The sequence below is a fragment of the Myzus persicae genome, unplaced genomic scaffold (assembly GCF_001856785.1).
Source record: "Myzus persicae strain clone G006 unplaced genomic scaffold, MPER_G0061.0, whole genome shotgun sequence".
Taxonomy (NCBI): domain Eukaryota; kingdom Metazoa; phylum Arthropoda; class Insecta; order Hemiptera; family Aphididae; genus Myzus; species Myzus persicae.
Genome location: NW_019101246.1, coordinates 356,541 through 375,686, shown reverse-complemented (window position 1 = coordinate 375,686; position 19,146 = coordinate 356,541). Strand labels below are relative to the sequence as shown.

The 19,146-nt window shown below is 31.1% G+C and overlaps 1 protein-coding gene across 1 annotated transcript; it reads right to left on the bottom strand.

Annotated features, from left to right (window-relative positions):
• Window positions 1–2,717: 2,717 nt before the first annotated feature.
• On the bottom strand, window positions 2,718–17,588 carry LOC111028318 (mucin-2-like). The gene is made up of 5 exons (XM_022306910.1): window positions 17,463–17,588; window positions 7,676–7,782; window positions 3,621–7,612; window positions 3,442–3,553; window positions 2,718–3,371 (listed from the first exon to the last, which is right to left on the bottom strand). The coding sequence occupies exons 2-5, from the start codon at window positions 7,734–7,736 to the stop codon at window positions 3,229–3,231; spliced, it is 4,308 nt and encodes a 1,435-aa protein (XP_022162602.1). The 5' UTR covers window positions 7,737–7,782; window positions 17,463–17,588; the 3' UTR covers window positions 2,718–3,228.
• Between the last annotated feature and the right edge of the window lie 1,558 nt (window positions 17,589–19,146).

Genomic DNA, 19,146 nt, shown 5'->3' with positions numbered 1-19,146 from the left:
TATTAATTATGCCATGTGTCTATAACAATACAGCTATCAATACGGAACTACTACAATGTGTCTTCCATTTTCATTGAAATTGCCTATATTACACTCCGTAAAATTCGTTTTATGTAATATTGGTACATTATAGTATTAGGTATACAATATTGTAAAACTGAATTTTCCCATTTATTTCATACAGAATGCAATCTGCACCTGCAGGTTGCAGGTACAATAAGATTATATGCCAATACAATTTAATGTATAAATGAATAGCTTAACGGAAGAAGCCTCCTACTGGGGACACATATAAATTGAAAACAAAAAGAATAATTAAATTATATGTTAGTATAGGCATTATTAATATAAACAGTATGCTCTCAAATAATAGAATATGCCAAGCAAATTGGGGCATAAAATAATTTTCCGTATGATATATTTAGTTTTAAAACTTCCTTGTTGACTATTATTTTGGTATAAATATAAAAAGCGGGTAAGTGGATGTGGCACTGAGGTGTCTAGAAAGTCGCTGTAATGGATGGTATTAAATTTGAATTAACCTAACCTTATGAATTCATAATATCATTGTATACGAAAAACGATTCTGAGCAGAGATATAGTATATCAGTCTATGATATTTTATATTATTATTACTTATTATTAATACGGTACCCGGCAGGTTGAATTAATATTGTTCATAATATTATTCTTAAATTATCAGTGATGCTGAAAAAATATTAAATACACTTATGTTAAATTGGGCTGTTTTGGAACCGAATCACAGCAAAATGACAAACATTAATCTTTGTGTTAATATATCATTTTGTCCAAATTTAAACTTAAAATGTCTGTAAAAAATAACTGTATTTATTTTTTTTTTCAATTTTTTAGTTAAGAAATAAATTGCTTAAGTGGAACTTTGCTTAAAATTTTTTTAATCCTTAGCTATGAAAATTGAAAATGTTATACATTTTTAACTACAAAATCACTTTCAATTTTTAATTTTATAAATATTGTCAACATTTGAACTTTAAATGCTTATAAAAAAAAACCGTGAGAATTTAATTTTTAAATTGTTCAACTGCTATTGTAACAATACATCAAGAGTCTTGTATTAAATGTTCATGCTTTTTGACCAGACCAATACAATTTTATTGATATTTATAGAAAAAAAGTGAAATAAAAATGAAAATTGAAGAAGTCCGCCAACAGCTTAAAACGAGTCAAAATATTTTGAACATTTTATCAAGTACATAAATTGACGAAACATATGGTCTAAATTTCAAGTGTCTACAGTAATTAGTTTTTGAGTTACAACAAAATAAGGAAATTGCTATATGAGAAATCGAGTGAATATCCTATGTCGCAAAAATTTCAACTTCAAATGCTGACTTTCCAGTAGAAATTTTTTTTATAAAGGTATACAAACTTATAAGAAATATTTTGTTACATTTTTAAATATTAGGTGTAAAAAGAAAACATAATATTATGAATTTCAAACTCAAAATAATTTACTAATTTTCGTGATTTTACGAATTTTGTCAAAAATCTAAGTTTAAACGCTCATAAAAAATTATTGTGGATTTAAGCTCGACTTTTTTTAATTTTCATTAACAACAACTTACGAGGAACCTTGTATTACATTTACAAGTTTTTTGAGTGAAACATTTTTTATTGACATAAGCTTAAAAAAAAACCAATAGTTTTTTTTTAAATTTATTTTACTTTTAAAATGTGTCAACATCTTACATGTTATTACAAGTTTATTAATATAATTAAGAAGTTATATATTAAATATGGTGTGTTTGAAGTTAGATTGAAGTTTTATCATTTTTGAACATTTTTTTAAAAGTTATTTGAATCCAACCTAATATAGATAAATCAAATGACGGATTTAATATTGTTGTTTGCCCAGATAAATGTCTAAAGAGATTTGGAAGCCAAATATGGTAATGGGCTTCACCCTGCACCGGTGAATCTTATTAAAGATCTGAACATTTAAACACTGAGAAGTAAAAATTATGACTACAATTTTAAATCATGATAAAATGAAAATAAATTTATAAATTATAATACGTTTAAAGAATGATTATGGTTTGGTTTCAATAATCATTATTATACGATGTCAGCGCACAATTTGTTTTTTCTTTTTGTCTCAAGCGAGTCATGGAATATTCGCGTTTTTACCTTAAATAGAAAAATCTAATATAGATAATTTGTGAAAATTTCATGTACCTTTCTAAGGTTGGTTATTCATTTTGGAATTACAAGAAATAAAAAATTAGCGTGTCCAAAACTGGTTTTGGTATCGTATATTTTTGTTTTTCACCATTATCTTAATAAAAAATGTTGTAGATAGTGAATATTTTCAGTTAATAATAATTTTATTGATGTAGGTAATTTAAAAGATAAACTTTAAATTATAAGTCTAATTTTAGTTTAAACTTTAAAGACTTAATATTAGTATATATTTAAATGTAATAATATTTTACAGTTTGAGAACATCAAATTCATCAAAGTAAATAATATTTAATATCTAAGAATACCTACTTATTATTTATATGACTACATGATTGTTTAAATTATTGAACAATATTACAACATATAAAAAAAGGTTGCACAAATTAAATTATTAATATATTTTTAATGTTTCGTAAAAAATGTATGTACAACATTTATAAATAAGATAAAAAAATGAACAGTAAAATCATCACAATATTGTATTAAAAAAAAAATAAAAATATAACTTACGCCTAATCATTTGTAATATTTAAAAAATGTTTCAAAGATTTATGCAACTATTAAGCAAAAATACTTGTCTAGTATGGCACATTATTTTTGAAATCAAGTGCATATGTTTTAAACATAGGTAGGTATTAATGTATTATTTAATCAATGTCTAATAACATGAATATGATATTGTTATAAATAATCATTAATAATAAATTAATACCTAGAAACCTAATATCTAATACTTGATAGGTATTTTATTACAAATAATATTTTTCTATCCATATTTTCGCAAACTAAACTTAGGTACCTAGGAAATCAATTTCATATTTTGTAATTTGGTTGCCTAGGTAAATCTTTGAAACATTTTTCAAAATGAAGACAAATTTTAATCTAAATTAAATTTAAATACTTAATTACTCATTAATTATTATTATAATCTTAAACTAACATACATTTAGATTGAGCTAATTATACATTGTTATTTGAAATTCTGGTCTATAAAATTAAATTTCATTAATCAGCAAGTACAGGGGCAAGACTCGTTTGCCAATTTAATTTTGGACCGAGTTTATTACACATGGGTATTTTCCTATTTTTCTCACATTTCTTAGATGTATCCCAGAAGCTCTGACCTTCGGGACATTGGAACATTTGCCCTAGAAACAAACATATATTACATAGAAAAATTGATCGAAATTACCCATAAAATTGTATTTAATATTTTACCACTGAGAAGTCCTTTAGCATCTCTATTGCATTTTACAAAAGTTTGACAATCAGTTGGGGAACCAAACGTTCCTTCTGATGGACATAACTGCCGGTAAGGTTGAATCTGGACCTTTTTAATGTAAACATAAATTAGTTTTAATGTAAGCATATTTGGGAACTCCATTGTAATAACTTACAGTTGGTTGTTCTTCTCCAAGTGGTTCTAACCGGCGTACATCAATTGATGGACAGGATTCAGATTCATCTGGTGGTAAACATTGAGTTCTTTTTTGGTCATAGAACGTACCATTTGAACACGCGAGGACCAATACCTTAATGTCATTATTAGGTGCTATTGTACATTGATAAAATAGGTTACAATTTTTTGGATGTCTTCTAAAACCTGTTGGACACACTAATGAAACTTGATCAGGTTCCAAAGGTGGACAATTGTCGGTAGAGTTTGAAGTTTCTGGCGAAGTTGTTGTGGCGGGTAATGTTTCTGTCGACGGTTGATTTGTTTCAGAATCTGTTGTTTCTGTTTGACTTGTTGTAGGTGGGTTTGTTTCTGATGGATTGGTTGTAGGTGGATTTGTTTCTGATGGATTTGTAGTTGGCGGATTAGTTTCGGATGGGCTAGTCGTTGGAGGATTTGTTTCCGATGGATTGGTCGTTGGAGGATTTGTTTCCGACGGATTAGTCGTTGGGGGGTTTGTTTCTGTTGGACTTGTCGTTGGTGAATAAGGTTCTGTCTCACTAGTCGTGGATTGATTTGTTTCCGTTGGACTTGTCGTAGGTGGATTTGTTTCTATTTGACTAGTTGTAGTCTCTGTTGGACTAGACGTTATTGGATCAGTTCCCGTTGGATTAGTTGTTGGTGGATAAGTTTCTGGTTGACTAGATGTAGTAGATTCTGTTTCAGGTATACTTGAAGTTGGTTTTACTTCTGGTTCATTCGTTTCAGATGGTCCTGTAGTTTCAATTTGACCATCAGTTGTTACTATAGTACTTGCTTCAGTGGTAGTAGTCACAGCAGTAGCAGGAGTACTAGTTCCATTAATTTGCGGAGTGCTTGATCCAGAACAATCTCTGGGGGGGTAAACAGAAGCTTCGTGATTACATACATTTAGACTAGGATCAAAAATTGTTCCTTCAGGACAGTCGAAGTGGTACACAGAGAACCGTTCACCTTTATCGCCGTCCCAATCGACACATCTATAGAATTTTTTACAATCATCTGGATGAGGGAAAAATCCACTTCCATTGCATACTATTTTACTAGGTGGCTTTGGTGAAGTATTACAAGGGGCAGTTGAATTATTGGACGATATAACTGTTTGACTTGTGGTTGAAGATGTTTGTTGACTAGAAGTAGATGTTGAAGTTTGGGTTTGGGTAGTTTGACTACTTATTGATGTCTGAGAGGAAGGACTGGTAGGCAATGCTGTGGATGTTTCTGGGTAACTAGGTTGATTTGATATTGGATTTTCAGAACTGCTAGATACAATTGATTCTGTTGGTCCAGTCGTAGACGACGAACTCGATTTAGAACAATCTCTATCCACTGCCCATGGATGATTGCATACATTATTTACATGATCCCAAACCGTTCCTGGCCCACAATCAAAGTTATATTTAGTAAATCCTTTTCCATTACCTACACATCTATAAAATTTGTTACAATCTTTAGAATCTGGGAAAAATCCTTCTGAAGTGCAAGTGTCTGGTGTAGATGGTGATGTGGTAACAGTTGTGGTAGGTGGCTTTTTCGTAGATTGCTGACTTATTGGTTTAATTGTTGTTGATGATTGATATGATGGTTTATTTGTGGGAGCAATCGTTGTTGGATTTGCAGGTGGTTTTGAATTTACAGGTTTAATGGTTGTCGTAACAGTTGGTTTTGAAGTTGATTGAGTTGTTGGTTTAGAAGTTGAAGTGTATTGAGTTGGTTTTTTAGTAGTTGTTGTAGTGGTTTTTTGTGTAGTAGTTGTTGGTTTTGAAGTGGTTGGTTTTGAGGTTGTCGGTTGTGAAGTGGTTGCCTTTGGAGTGGTTGGTTGTGGAGTGGTTGGTTTTGAAGTGGTTGGTTTTGGAGTTGTTGGTTTTGGAGTTGTTGGTTTTGGAGTTGTTGGTTTTGGAGTTGTCGGCTGTGTAGTAGTTGGTTTAGATGTAGTAGGTTTTTGAGTCGTCGGTACTGGTGGTTTTTTAGTTGTATAAATAGGCGTTGTTGGTTTTAATGTCGATGACATTGGTGAAGTTGGTTTATTTCCAGAATTATTTATTTGTTGATTAGATCCAGCACCAGTTGTTTGTTGATTTGATCCAAAACCAGTTGTCTGTTGGTTAGATCCGGCACTAGTTGTCTGTTGGTTGGCTCCGGCACTAGTCGTTTGTTGATTTGATCCAAAACCAGTTGTCTGTTGATTAGATCCAGCACTAGTTGTTTGTTGGTTGGATCCAGCACTAGTTGTTTGTTGGTTAACTGCGGCACTAGTGGTTTGTTGATTAGCTGCGGCACTAGTTGTTTGTTGGTTAGCTGCAGCACTAGTTGTTTGTTGGTTAGCTCCAGCACTAGTTGTTTGTTGGTTAGCTGCAGCACTAGTAGTTTGTTGATTAGCTCCAGCACTAGTTGTTTGTTGGTTAAATCCAGATGTTGCAGCTTGACTAGCACCAGAAGAAGCAGATTGTTGATTTGTACTAGAACTTTCAGCCTGATTTGACCCTTGATTCATAGCAACTGTTGTTGAAGAAGCACCTAGAGATTGTTGGTTAAATCCTCCATTTGTTTGACCGGCAGTGACAGCTGAAGTTGAAAACTGGCTACTTGAAGAACTACTAGAACTTGAACTTGAGCTTGACATCATAGATGAATTAGATGTTACTGAAGTAGACCATATGTTGGCTGTAGTTATTTGCTGCGCTACGGTAGAATCTGATTGTATTGTGGAAGGTGTAGCTGCCGTTGTGGTTCCACAATTTACTAGGTTAGCATGGTTACATGTTTGTTGACTATCGTCCCATAAAGTTCCTTCACCACAGTCAAATTCATACTTGGTAAAAGTCCCATCACCTTTGTCTACGCACCTTATGAATTTTTTACTACAACCTTCACTGTATGGATGGAATCCTTCTGACTCACAATTTGGTCCACTAGAACTAGTTTCTTCTGGTTGATCAGGTAATTCATTTTCTACTTCATTTGCAGGACTTTCTGATGATGATTGCTGATTGTAGCCATCTTCTGGTTGAACAGGAGGTGCGTAAGTCGATTGCGGTTGATTATAATTAGGTTGTGATGGTTGATTATTGTTAGGTTGTGATGGTTGATAATAATTTGGCTGTGATGTTGATACTACAGGTTGCACATAATTATATTGCGGTGGTCGATTGTTACTTGGTTGTTGACTAGGTGGTATGTAACCAGATTGTGGTGGTTGGTTATAGCTAGATTGTTGACTAGGTGGGTTGTAACCAGATTGTGGTGGTTGATTATAATTGAACTGTTGTGCCGGTGGCGATGATGGTTGTACATAACCAGGTTGTGGAGGTTGGTTATAATTAGGTTTTTGAGCTGGTTGTGACGAAGATGGAATGTAACCAGATTGAGGTGGCTGATTGTAACTTGGTTGAGGTTGAGATTCTACATATCCTGACTGTTGAGGTTTATAATTATTTGGTGGAGAGTTTGGTTGTGGTGGTATGTAGGGGGGAGGTTGGTAACTTGGTGGTGATTGTGGTTGAACATATTCAGTTTGTGTCGGCTTGTAACCAGTCTGTGGGCGCCCATAATCATAGTTTGAAGATGGCTGATTTAAATATTCGGGAGCGGTTGAACCATAACCCGAGTTATTTGGTTTATTAGAGTTTGGTTGATTTGGAGCACTGTTAGGTGGTGGATTCCACGAGTTAGATTCTTCTGGGCTAGGTTCAGGCTCGGGATTACTAAATTGTACATTTTTACATTCTTCTCTATTAGAAAAAGAAGGATGTACGCATACAGAGTTTTCTGGATCAAAAACAGTTCCAGGAGAACATTGAAATTTAAACTTGGTGTAGTATGTGCCAGCTCCAAAATTAACACATCTGTAAAATGACGTACAGTCAGACGGGTCTGGATGAAATCCTTCTGATTTACAATTAAATGTTCCTTCCGTGGGACTTGAACTAGCTCTTGATTCTCTGCTAGTTACGTCTGTAATACAAAATAAGAAAAAAATGTATTTGTTTATATCTGATGTTATACATTAAGACATACCACAGGTAGAATAGTAAATCATGCACACTAAGACGATGATTCGGCTCATCGAACCCACCATGATTGTATATGATTCGTCACTTAGTTATAATATAATAAAAATCTTCCTGAAAACAAAACAATTAGAAATAAATACATTTAACTCTTTAAAGGACTCATTGGCCGGAAAACTACTTCAACCGTAAAATATTGTCTAGTATTACACACCAGAAAAAACTGTCTGTAATATGTGGTTAAAAATGTTATACTATATGCAAATATACTATCTTTTAAAATAACGGAATCATAAACCGGTTATACCCATAAGAATATGCGAATATCTATAGGTAGTATAAAAGGGAATATAAAATTGCATCAATTGAAAATACATTACACATATAAAATAATTGACATATATCAAATTAACTGATTAACCTAAATAACTGGCAATAGTAGAATAAATACAGTTATCTGGTTAAATGGTAGTAAGTACTTAACCCATATTTATTTAATTATGATTAATGGTCGTGTGAGTATAAAATATTTGGCTTGGTAGTTGGTAGCCGGTAGGTATCTGATATTAATTACACACGAATCCAACATAAATATCTATTATATAGGATTTTACAACGAGTGTGATTTAAGATTACGTACCTAAATTATATAGATACAAAAAATAAACTGTGTTACTTGTAAGTATAAACTATAAACTTCCAACTATAGATTAATAGTACCTGAAACTAAAAATAAAGCAATGCTATAGTCTATAGTGAACTGTAATTTACAGATAATAAGTACCTAAAATTGAAGTTAGATCAACCAAACATTGTTTTCCGTATATTGGTTATGTATATGGTTGTTTTAAAATTATATTTACGCATGTGTCCCATACTCCTATCATTATAAACAGATCTATTAAAGTTGTTATTTAAAATGTAATCTGGAAAATCTATATTCTATTAGTATGATCTATCCGATTACAGCTTCAGATAGACGAATATAAAATATTAACTCAATTCATAACATTACGTTAATCCATAAATTATCATTCGTCTATGTAGCACACTATACAATATACAAATAAAATACATAATGATGAATGTCTTGATACTATCAAATACATTAGAGAAGGCATACTAGATGAATATAAATGTGTTTATCCAAGAAATGTGTGTAAGAGTACAAGAAATTAACACGGAAGTAGACGAGAAAGTAAAGCTGGGGGAGGTGGGTTTGATATTTCATACGACCAGATCGTGTTTTATGAGGTCGAAGAGAGGAGGTCATGGTTGGCCGTTGACCGAAATGACTATGCAAATCGGACGAAGCGCCATCGGGTTCTATATGAGTCACAAAATCACGTTGTTTACAGCAGTAAACCATATTGGTAAAACATTTTTTTTTACAGCAAGGAATATTTCAAAATGTCATAATGGCTAATTGTATACACCATTGAGATCTATGTTGAAATTTAAATTTAAATCATCCTAAAAAAATGTAGTATTTTACATAAAAAATTATTTTGAACATTTTATTATTTTGAACTATACTAGAAATGAACTTAATAATACCTACCTACGGTTCGAATATGTGGCACATAATTTATTAGTATGGATATAGGTATATATAAATGAGTAAAGTGGACAACATGTCAACACAGTTGTATACATCATACGTGATATACAAACCAATTAAGTGCCCAAATGCCTGACTATTATTTCAATTGGTACTTTAAAATGTGCTAATTAATCAGTCAATTAATAACATATTTAGCTTATCCGTAAAATAAAATCTTAAAAGTTATAACCAACAAGAAGAATTAGGATTTTTCGTTGTACCTTCATTTTTGATTATCTTATTTTATTTTATCATGTCACTATTATATTATATTTAAAACATTTTTAAACGCATAAAATGATATCTATACACTTAATAATCATACTGGGGCATTTAAATATTTTATTAATCCAAAATAGTCGAGCCAACTTAATATTTTTTTGTAATCAAAGTCACGTTTATCATAAAACACGTACAGAATGTATGCGTGTACGTGCGTGTTATTTTTGTGTGTCAATATAGCTCGTGAACGGCATGTATGTACTTATAATAATGATGTCATGAGCTTCAATTGGATTCACATGAAAACTTGAATGGTGTGTTGATGACGTGATGACATTGTAGCGAATAGTAAAAATGATGATCAAGGTTCAAGGATTGGATTCTGTACGATCAAGGTCTAGTGCGTATTCACGTCAAATTGTACGTATATATGCAAAATACTATTTTCTAAACATATAGTACACGAAGAGGAAGTAATAAATTATAAATTTCTATTGAAGATAATGTTATCAGATAAATGGTTCGGGAATAGAATGTTGATAAGGATATTCCTGATTTGATTAGTAGAAAATTGTATAGATAACAATTAACAATTCTCGTTTTCCCTAAACACTTGAAAGCACTCACCCCCTCCCAAAAACAAAACTTAAAAATCAATTTGAAAACTCAAGAATCAATAAAAAAACAATATGTATCTGCATATAAATCAAAAATAAGTAATGTATTTATTTATTTATTTATCTCCTTTCCACTACCATGGTGATGCACCGTCGGCTAAATTCCATATAATTTCAGTGCAAAACTTTCATTGGTCTAATAATAATCATAAAGGCAAATTACGTAAGTCATATTCAAATTTCAAAGCCATCAAAATTATTATCAACATGATATCTTTGTATTGTATTACTGTATACACTTCATAACATGCACATAAAAATACAATATTTACAGTGATAAAAAATTGTATTTTATTAAAATGTATTCTATGATAATGACAGGGCTAATTGAAAAGTTATACATAATCGTAACGTTATTATATTATTTGTCCAGTATTTTGCTAACTTTTATCGAAAAAATGAAATAGTAATTTATTTTAATAGGATTCAGCAGGTGAAAAATCATATCAAGGCCTACCAATAACCTACATGCTAGCCGCAGGGAGCAGTGGAGCACAAGTGCAACGTCGTGCACCCTCGTAATTAAGTCACTGAGAAGATATAGGTACAGAGTACAACGTTATAAGTATAAAATGTTTTTAAGACGATATAAAATATTGATAATAGTACAATTATTATCATAAGATCATGATTAATAACATGCGTAGGAGGTATATGATAATACACAATTATACCGGCTCCTGAAATTAATCGCCGCCCACTGTATGAACTCACGCCACTAAAATATTGGCCAAAGTGTGGCCGCCGGTGAACTACGATCGAGCCATACCGTTTTCAGATCGCCCGAAGCCCGAATATGTGGAATAATATTATTATGTACAACAAACAAAAATATTCGGCCCTTGTTGTCGATCGTCGACGAACAAACGAACCGTGAATCGGACATAATATAATAATAATAATAATTGTAATAATTTATCATTTATAATAATATTATGATCGCTCAACGTATCACATCGTAATGTCGTCGTCTTTCAGCCATAATTCGGCATAACAACCAGCCGGAGACGACGGCGTAGTGTACCTAACACACACTCTCTCTCTCTCTCGATAATAACAGTCTCCACAAACGCGACATTGACATTGGGATGTACCCGGTACTGTCTGGTCGAACACTTCACCGCCGACGAGCACAGGTAATTCGTGCATAATAATTACGCGTATGGTCGTGTACAACACTCGTACTTAAATCGTGATTTCCGTGCGGCTAATGACACTTTTCAGAAAAACCGCCACGGTCGCAGGACGAGCGCATCAAAACGCTGTGTTCGATCACTCGGAACGAATTAACGAGCACCTAATTGATTGCCACCTATATTTTGAGTTTTAAATGAAATTAATATTTTCAGGTATAGGTGCTGAATTCTATGATATTTTTTTTCACTGACGGTTGATGATTTGTAATCTGTAAACCGGTTTCGTAAGTTCTGCCGTCAAATCCATACCGATGTAAATATCTTTATTTTTGAAATTGCAGTGTTTCGTTTACATACCTAATCATATATTTTCCCCATAGTTTACCTATTTAGAAGTTGTATTACACCTACCACCTATATTATTAAATATATACCCACGAGAGCATTATTATTTTATTTTATTTTTTTATGAGATTCTTGGAGTATTTGGCTTATGTTAAAACAACAACGAAAGTGTATGATACCCCCTCCCCACTTGTGTCTTTTCTGCTTCCACTTCTGCCTATATCCAATGTATCAGATATCTTGTTGAAAGAACTCTAACACGGCCCGTTTTGTTACCGTGCAAGTAATCCACACATGCACGCATCGTTAAAACGTAAAAACTAATACTGTGCGACGTTTTTATTTATTTTATTTTTTTATCCATATTATTAAGTTATTTTGCCATTGGTTGACGTTAGTAAAACGCCACCGTCGCCCACTGATTACAAAAAAAAGACAGTTCTCATTTGCATAGACAAATGATTTGTGTAATCGCTTTCAACTAGAACTTTTCAACTATAAAAAATAAAGAAAAATAAATAGTCAACAGAAGGCTACGAAACTTATCTTTTATAAATATCATTCACTACCATACATAGATTTTGGTGTATTAAGTATAAACTAATCAACATTTATAAATTAATGAAATAATAACAGATAAGTGCTACTTATAATAGTACCAACATAATGAAATGTTATATAAAAAAAATTAATACCTACTAAAATATTCAATGAATATATGAATTTTTCAAAATCGTTTGTTACTGAATAACATTTTTTTTTGGTCTAGTTGGACCAGCTTTTTAATCAGAAATATTACATTTTTAATTTTTATAAAAATGAATACCTCTAATTTATGTACCATAATTGCCGTTGTTTGTGATTTTTATAATAGTTTTCCATAAAAAATGAATACCATAAATTATTGATAAACCATACAAAACATAATAATATAATATACCTAGTATTTATCGTTTTGTTTTTCTTCAAGGCTATAGCTTTAAACGACGATGAATCTCTTTTGTAAGGATCTAATGTCTACATCCGTGCTTACAATACGTGAATTGTCAAAATGTATGATGGGTACCTATTTATCGTTATTTTATGATGTCTTATTAAGTACCAAATTCACAATATTGTAGACAGTTTTACACAATAACATATTAAGGTCTACAAGTAGCACTTTTCCAGCATCGAAGCATAACGGTTTGTTCAATAGAATAAGTTATTATGTAAGCAATATTTAAATCGTGTTTATGCGTTGATACGGAATATTTTTTTTATGCGCGTTTACCTCTATATAGTCCTTCAGAATCGCTAATTTAATATTGTTTTAAGTAAGGTACGTGTATACAATGTATAGTATATATCATCTATGTCTCTGTGTAGGTATATATTATTACTCGTTATGTACCTAATCAAAATAATAAACAATAATAATATATTACTATCATATTGTTCATACTATGTAACGATTAAAATCTTTTTGAATAAAACTATAAAAGTACCCGTGAGTTGATTTAATTATGGATCAACAATTAATTCCATACAACAAAGTAATTTTTCGAACAAAATAAATGTAAGAACACTTGGGTCATTTGCAATTAAATATTATGCTTACTCAATGCAGTAGTTGATTACAAAAAAAAAAACATTATTCAAGACTATAAAAAAGTATTATTTTAACTTCTGTTTCCTTATTGAGAACACGTCATATTGACATATCTCATGCATACCTAAATATATATACCTATATTTATTTATCCAAAGTTGAGTACAGGTAACGAATAATGATATTTGATAGAATAAGATTTAAACAATGTATCAAAAGACGTCATACTAAAATAATTTAATTTATAAGTTCCTCTCAAACAAATGTTATGGGATGTTTTTGAAACGAAAACTATAATAATTTTACTTATCTATATATACAACTAGTGCAAATGTCATATACTATTCTTGACGATCAACATTGATGATGGTCGATGAACTCGTTTGTCCTCCTCTCATCACGCCTAATAATTATTAGGTATTGCTGGTATCGTGACAAATCTCACACATCGCACGGCTAGTGTTTTTTGTTTTGTGCGACAATTATGATAATAATATATGCATAACTTAATGCAAGGTAAGGCGTCGCAGAATCGCCGGGCAAAATTATTATAACGACAACGATCGAGTCTGACTCATGCCCACCCGAGCACATCTTCCGGGCAATGTAGCTAGGCATATTCTACAGCGTAGTCCACTGAAATCTGCATACACGCACCTATTATGGGTGAGCAGGTAACCGCGCACTCGGAATGTATTTTATTAAAATAATATGTAGGCCATTAGATGTTGTTGTAAACGAGTTTCATATGTGCTATTATTATACCCGCAATGAAATTGGCGAAAGATCGACGGCCATGTGCGCGTAACGTCCGATCCGTTAAAAAACATCAAGGTGAAAAAATTAAAAAACTCGTATTTAGCACCTATTTGCTAGCATCGCGCACGCATTATATATATACACGACGGTCGCAAATAGGTATTAATAACATCATCATTACTATTATAACGTTACGTCTCGCGTTTGAAAAACTGTATAATATTATTATATACGTCATGATACATCTTCTTACCCAACAAGTCCCTACCGGCCCTCGGGTTCCGGTTAACGGTTTCCTGAGACTGGTGTGACGCAAATAATATTCATTCGGCGTGCCACTCGAGTTTTCCCGAAAATCGCAATGGCCGCGGGGCTAGCCACCTCGAGCATGCGGTAGCTGGTGAAGGCACCTCCGTGTGTGTGCCTGCTATATGATTATAATAGTATAATGCGCCGTCTTAGGACACCCCACAGACGTCCATTGTTTTGAGACGAGAGCAAGAGACCTAGTTACCGAATATTATCGCAAATATACGCATATTTTGCATGCACGGATGCGAGTGCATTATACAATTCGTTTAAAATCACAAAAATATTTAAGTTAAATAATATGAATTTCGGATCCCCGAAAATGCTAAACATTACCTGTTAAAATATCGAACAACGATAAAAAAAATAGTCTGCAAAACAGAATAAGTGATCTGCAAAAACAAAAATGACCTCAAAACCGAAAATGTTAGAGAATAAGTTTCGAAATTGAATACTATTCAAACGTTGTTCTAGCCGAAAAAATAATATTATGTCCTACAATAGCAATGAAAAAAAATGAGTTCGCTTCAACAATTTTACTACACTCGAGCTTCCGTGCATCGGCGTGTTTATAACATTATTAATATTATTATTATGTATTTCAACGTTCCGATAGCGTAGTCGGCATGAGTGGAAAACTAGACGAAAAAATATGAACCATATTGGAATTACGGGTCGTAAACACCGAATCTTTATACATAAATTATAATATAATAAATAACAAAAATACTGTACTAGCTACCGGTTATAACGACCAACTGGTCCGGCCTTGCGACGGACGTCGTCGGCGGCGCGGCGGTCACGTTTCGCAACCCGACAGACACGATGCGTGCATATAAGCGCTATTACCTACCTAACGCATTCTAATTATATACCTAGCTGTTATAAACCGGGTATGCGTACTGTATATTATTATGCATTACATAGTATACATCACCCATGCGGTTATGCGTGCGGATACCTGTGAATAATGTAATGTATATATTTTTATTGGTATCAACCAAGTACATCCGTGCTGGTCTTGGGCATTTCCGAGATGAGCCGTTATTACCGTGTTTTCAAGTCCCGTAAAAAGTTATTAATTTTTGTTATTCACTTTTGACTAAACTCGATTTTTCTTCGTACACCAAACGTGTTGATTTGATTTCAAATTAATCTATATCTAATTATTTAGATTAAACATTTTTTAAATGCGCGTCTCTATTATAAATGTACATAGTATCATAAGCCCGCTATGTAGTACCTCCTATATCGTCTTCAGTATAGGTAATAGTTAAAGCAATAACAATTTAAAATCTAAATGTATCTAATAAACTATTTCTGTTGCTGAGTATATTATATGCAATTTAATTTAACGAGGGATTTGAATACGTTTTGCTTAAAATTTGAATTTATTAACTTTAAACTTAAGACAACTTTAAGTTCAACGTAACGAGTAAAAATATATTAATGACTTGCTCAATACTTATGCTAATAATTATCGAAAAGTGACTGCTACCACTCGGGTCTCAAAATTAATTAATTTTTCAATTAATTATTTTATGTACTATTTTCTCGCCAGTTGGGTTCTATAGGCTATAATTTAGTTGTTTTGATTGAATCTAATAGGTTCCGGATTTTTATGCTTATACGCAATTTTGAAGCAGTAATTTAATAAACATTTAACAATACTAACAGCAACAAAGATGAACACGATGAAATCGAATTTTTCAAATGCTACTATCTTGGATACTTATAAATTATAATCAAGTAATATATGCTAAAAAAATGCATAGAATTTCGTTTTCAAAAATCCTATTACCGTATGATTATATCAATACAGCCAGGTATCGGTGTATAGGTACGCACTGGAAATCGAATACGACTGAATTCCTAAGTTGCGTGTTGCAAATCATCACTGATTTTAATCCTCTTAACAGGTATAAAAAATTTCAAATGCGTGCGTTTTGTTTTACTTTGACCACGTACTTTTTCACCTCGTGTGTTATGAGGTTTATTGGTTAAAAATTATAATAAATTAATATACAACGTACTTAACAACAATACCACATGGGTACGTACAGTAAATAAATAAATTATTTGATTCGTTATCAACGCGTATATACGTGTAAACAACAGAAGATTATAATTATTTGATAATCAGGGAAATTACAGCGTAAAAAACTTAACGATGTATCTACTTTTAACGAAACTTAACGGTCAACGGTAAACCTTGTGTTGGCATTGGGATGTATAATAAAAATAAAAATATAGGTAAATTTGAACAATTAAAATCCATAATATTAATTAAATACGATTAATGGACGCATAACACGTAATTTATTTGCAACGAAGGTACATCATGAAAAATTGTGTTTTAATAATAGAATTATAATAATCAAAAATATTGTACAATAATATCAACGTTACAGGTTTTTTGAAATATCATGTCGTATTAACCACCTACATGTATTTACTTTTAGGGCAAAAGTACTAAATAAAAATTTTATGCTAGGAACATATGAACTGAATGAGTTCTAAAAAATGTAAAACTCAGCAACTTCGAATCACAGATTATATACTAGCAATTATTATATTGCTAAAAAAATTGTTTAATTTATTTCTTAAATTTTGTAAGTTTTATTAAAGATTATACCTATTTTTATGATTGTTTAAATTCATTTGGTTTAGATTGATTTAAAATAGCTTGAATAATAACCATAATCAAATGTAAGGTGCCTATATACGGTAATCTGTAAGTATAACTTAAATTTAAAATTATATTAACTAATGAGAAAAGTTCTTGTTCGAAGAAAGTATTTGACATTAGTACATTATTTAAATAAAATCATTTAATTTGTAATGAAAATATTATATTTATTAACTAAATTCATTCATTAAATGTTTTATATTAATATTTACACTATGCTAGATGATTGTGATTTTAAAATCGAATATCATATATTTTATTTCAACAGCCAAACCAATTAAAAGAAATAAATTGTGCACATTCAATTTTTACATAATTCATAATTGAATGATTCTTTAAACTTATATCGGTATAATTTTATGCAATGTAAGAAATAAATAAAAAATAAATAAAATAAAATACCATATCCTTAATGTTAACTATATAAACCTAAGTTAAAAATATCAAAGTTTTTTTTACTTACCCGCGAATTTATGAACGAATTAATACACGACCGTTGAGGTCACCGTCGGCTAGAATAATATCGCTTGTTCGTCAGCGCCGCGACGACTGAATTCGCAACACAATCCATTCGGCGCCCTACAAATAGCCGCGAGATCCTTCCTCCTCAAACCCATCGTCTCAGATCGTTTGCCGGCACCCAATCTCCGTTCCCATGACGACCATCGGACGCCAAAATAATTTATTTGCCCCTTCCACTTCATCGTAAAAAAGTTCGGACATCGTTTTGATAACTTGGGTTCTGGGTTTTAGAGTGGTTTGAACAACTATTATATTATTGTGGTGGTGGACTTAAAGATTGGCGTGCATAAATTTATAAGAACATATTATTATAATTTTAAAGTTAAGTATACTATTATAATTATTTTTTTAAGTATGTATAAATTAAGTACCTATGAATTACAAGCTTAGAAGTTAGAATGGGTTCAGTCGTAATTAATCATCAATCGATAGGAATTAATTTGAATATTTTTGTTAAAAAAAATGAAAATTTTTACCTTTAGAACATAAATTAGGTCATAAAATGTCAAATTATTAAATTTACTTTGTATAATATATTTAGACCAGTTAATATAATGAATATATGTACCAGTACCTCGAAGTATTTTAATTGTTTAATGAAAACTGCAATTTTCAAAACGAAAATTATTTAAATGATAAAATACTTTTATTACAGATATATTCTTTTTACTACACAAAATATATATCTACCTGTAAACTTCGTCATTACATTTAAAGTGATATTATACTTTATTTATGCATATTTAATAGGATTTACTTAAATCATGAATAATACCATAATTGTGTTGATAACATATAAAATATGAATATATATAATATTATATCATTTGATACTAACATCTAGTAGAAAATAAAAAAGTACAGCACAATACAATATAAACAGGTAGGTACATTATTTTAATTAACGATGAACGAGTATTCTAAATATTATTTAGGTTGAGGTTGGGATTGGTCATATGTAACGATATGGAAAACAGTGTTAAGGTTCTGTATCTTTTATATTTAAAATTAACAAAGAAATGTTTATTTATGTAAAATCATATTAATTATAATTAATATGGTATATAAAACCATATAATTCATCTATATTATGCGTATAAACATTATTTAAAAAATACAAAATAGCCTTCATTGTGTGTTTGAGTGTTTCTATACAGTAAACAGTATATTATGTTTACTATGTACCTACAATGTACCCACAGACACACAGAGTTCCTACATCAATCAACTTTATACTGCCGTCATCGTTGTATCATATTCATATATATATGCTTGTACACGAAAATCATAAAAAATATCCATACAATTTATACGTTTGATATTTTATTTGATCATAATAAATATTAGGTATGTATTTTTTAAATATTATACCTACTCAACTCTGAACAAATTATTTGTGTTTTCAACCTTAATTTACTAATTTAAATCAAGTTCCACTATGTTTTCAACATTTAGAATAATTTAACCGAAGTGTGTAAACTCATAATAATTTCAAGAATAATACGATTCAAATTTTCAGATGTTACCTATTTATAAATTGTATTGTACAACAATATTATTAAGTATGTACACGTGTTTACTATTCAATTGTAAGACTACTGGACATTTTTTCCGTACTAAAAATG

Excerpts from the sequence above, each read along its gene's own strand:
- LOC111028318 (XM_022306910.1), bottom strand. The coding sequence starts at position 7,736 with ATGGTGGGTTCGATGAGCCGAATCATCGTCTTAGTGTGCATGATTTAC. Across the intron at positions 7,613-7,675 it reads GATTTACTATTCTACCTGTG|ACGTAACTAGCAGAGAATCA; the intron begins GTATGTCTTAAT and ends TTTGTATTACAG. Across the intron at positions 3,554-3,620 it reads TTGGAGAAGAACAACCAACT|GTCCAGATTCAACCTTACCG; the intron begins GTAAGTTATTAC and ends TACATTAAAAAG.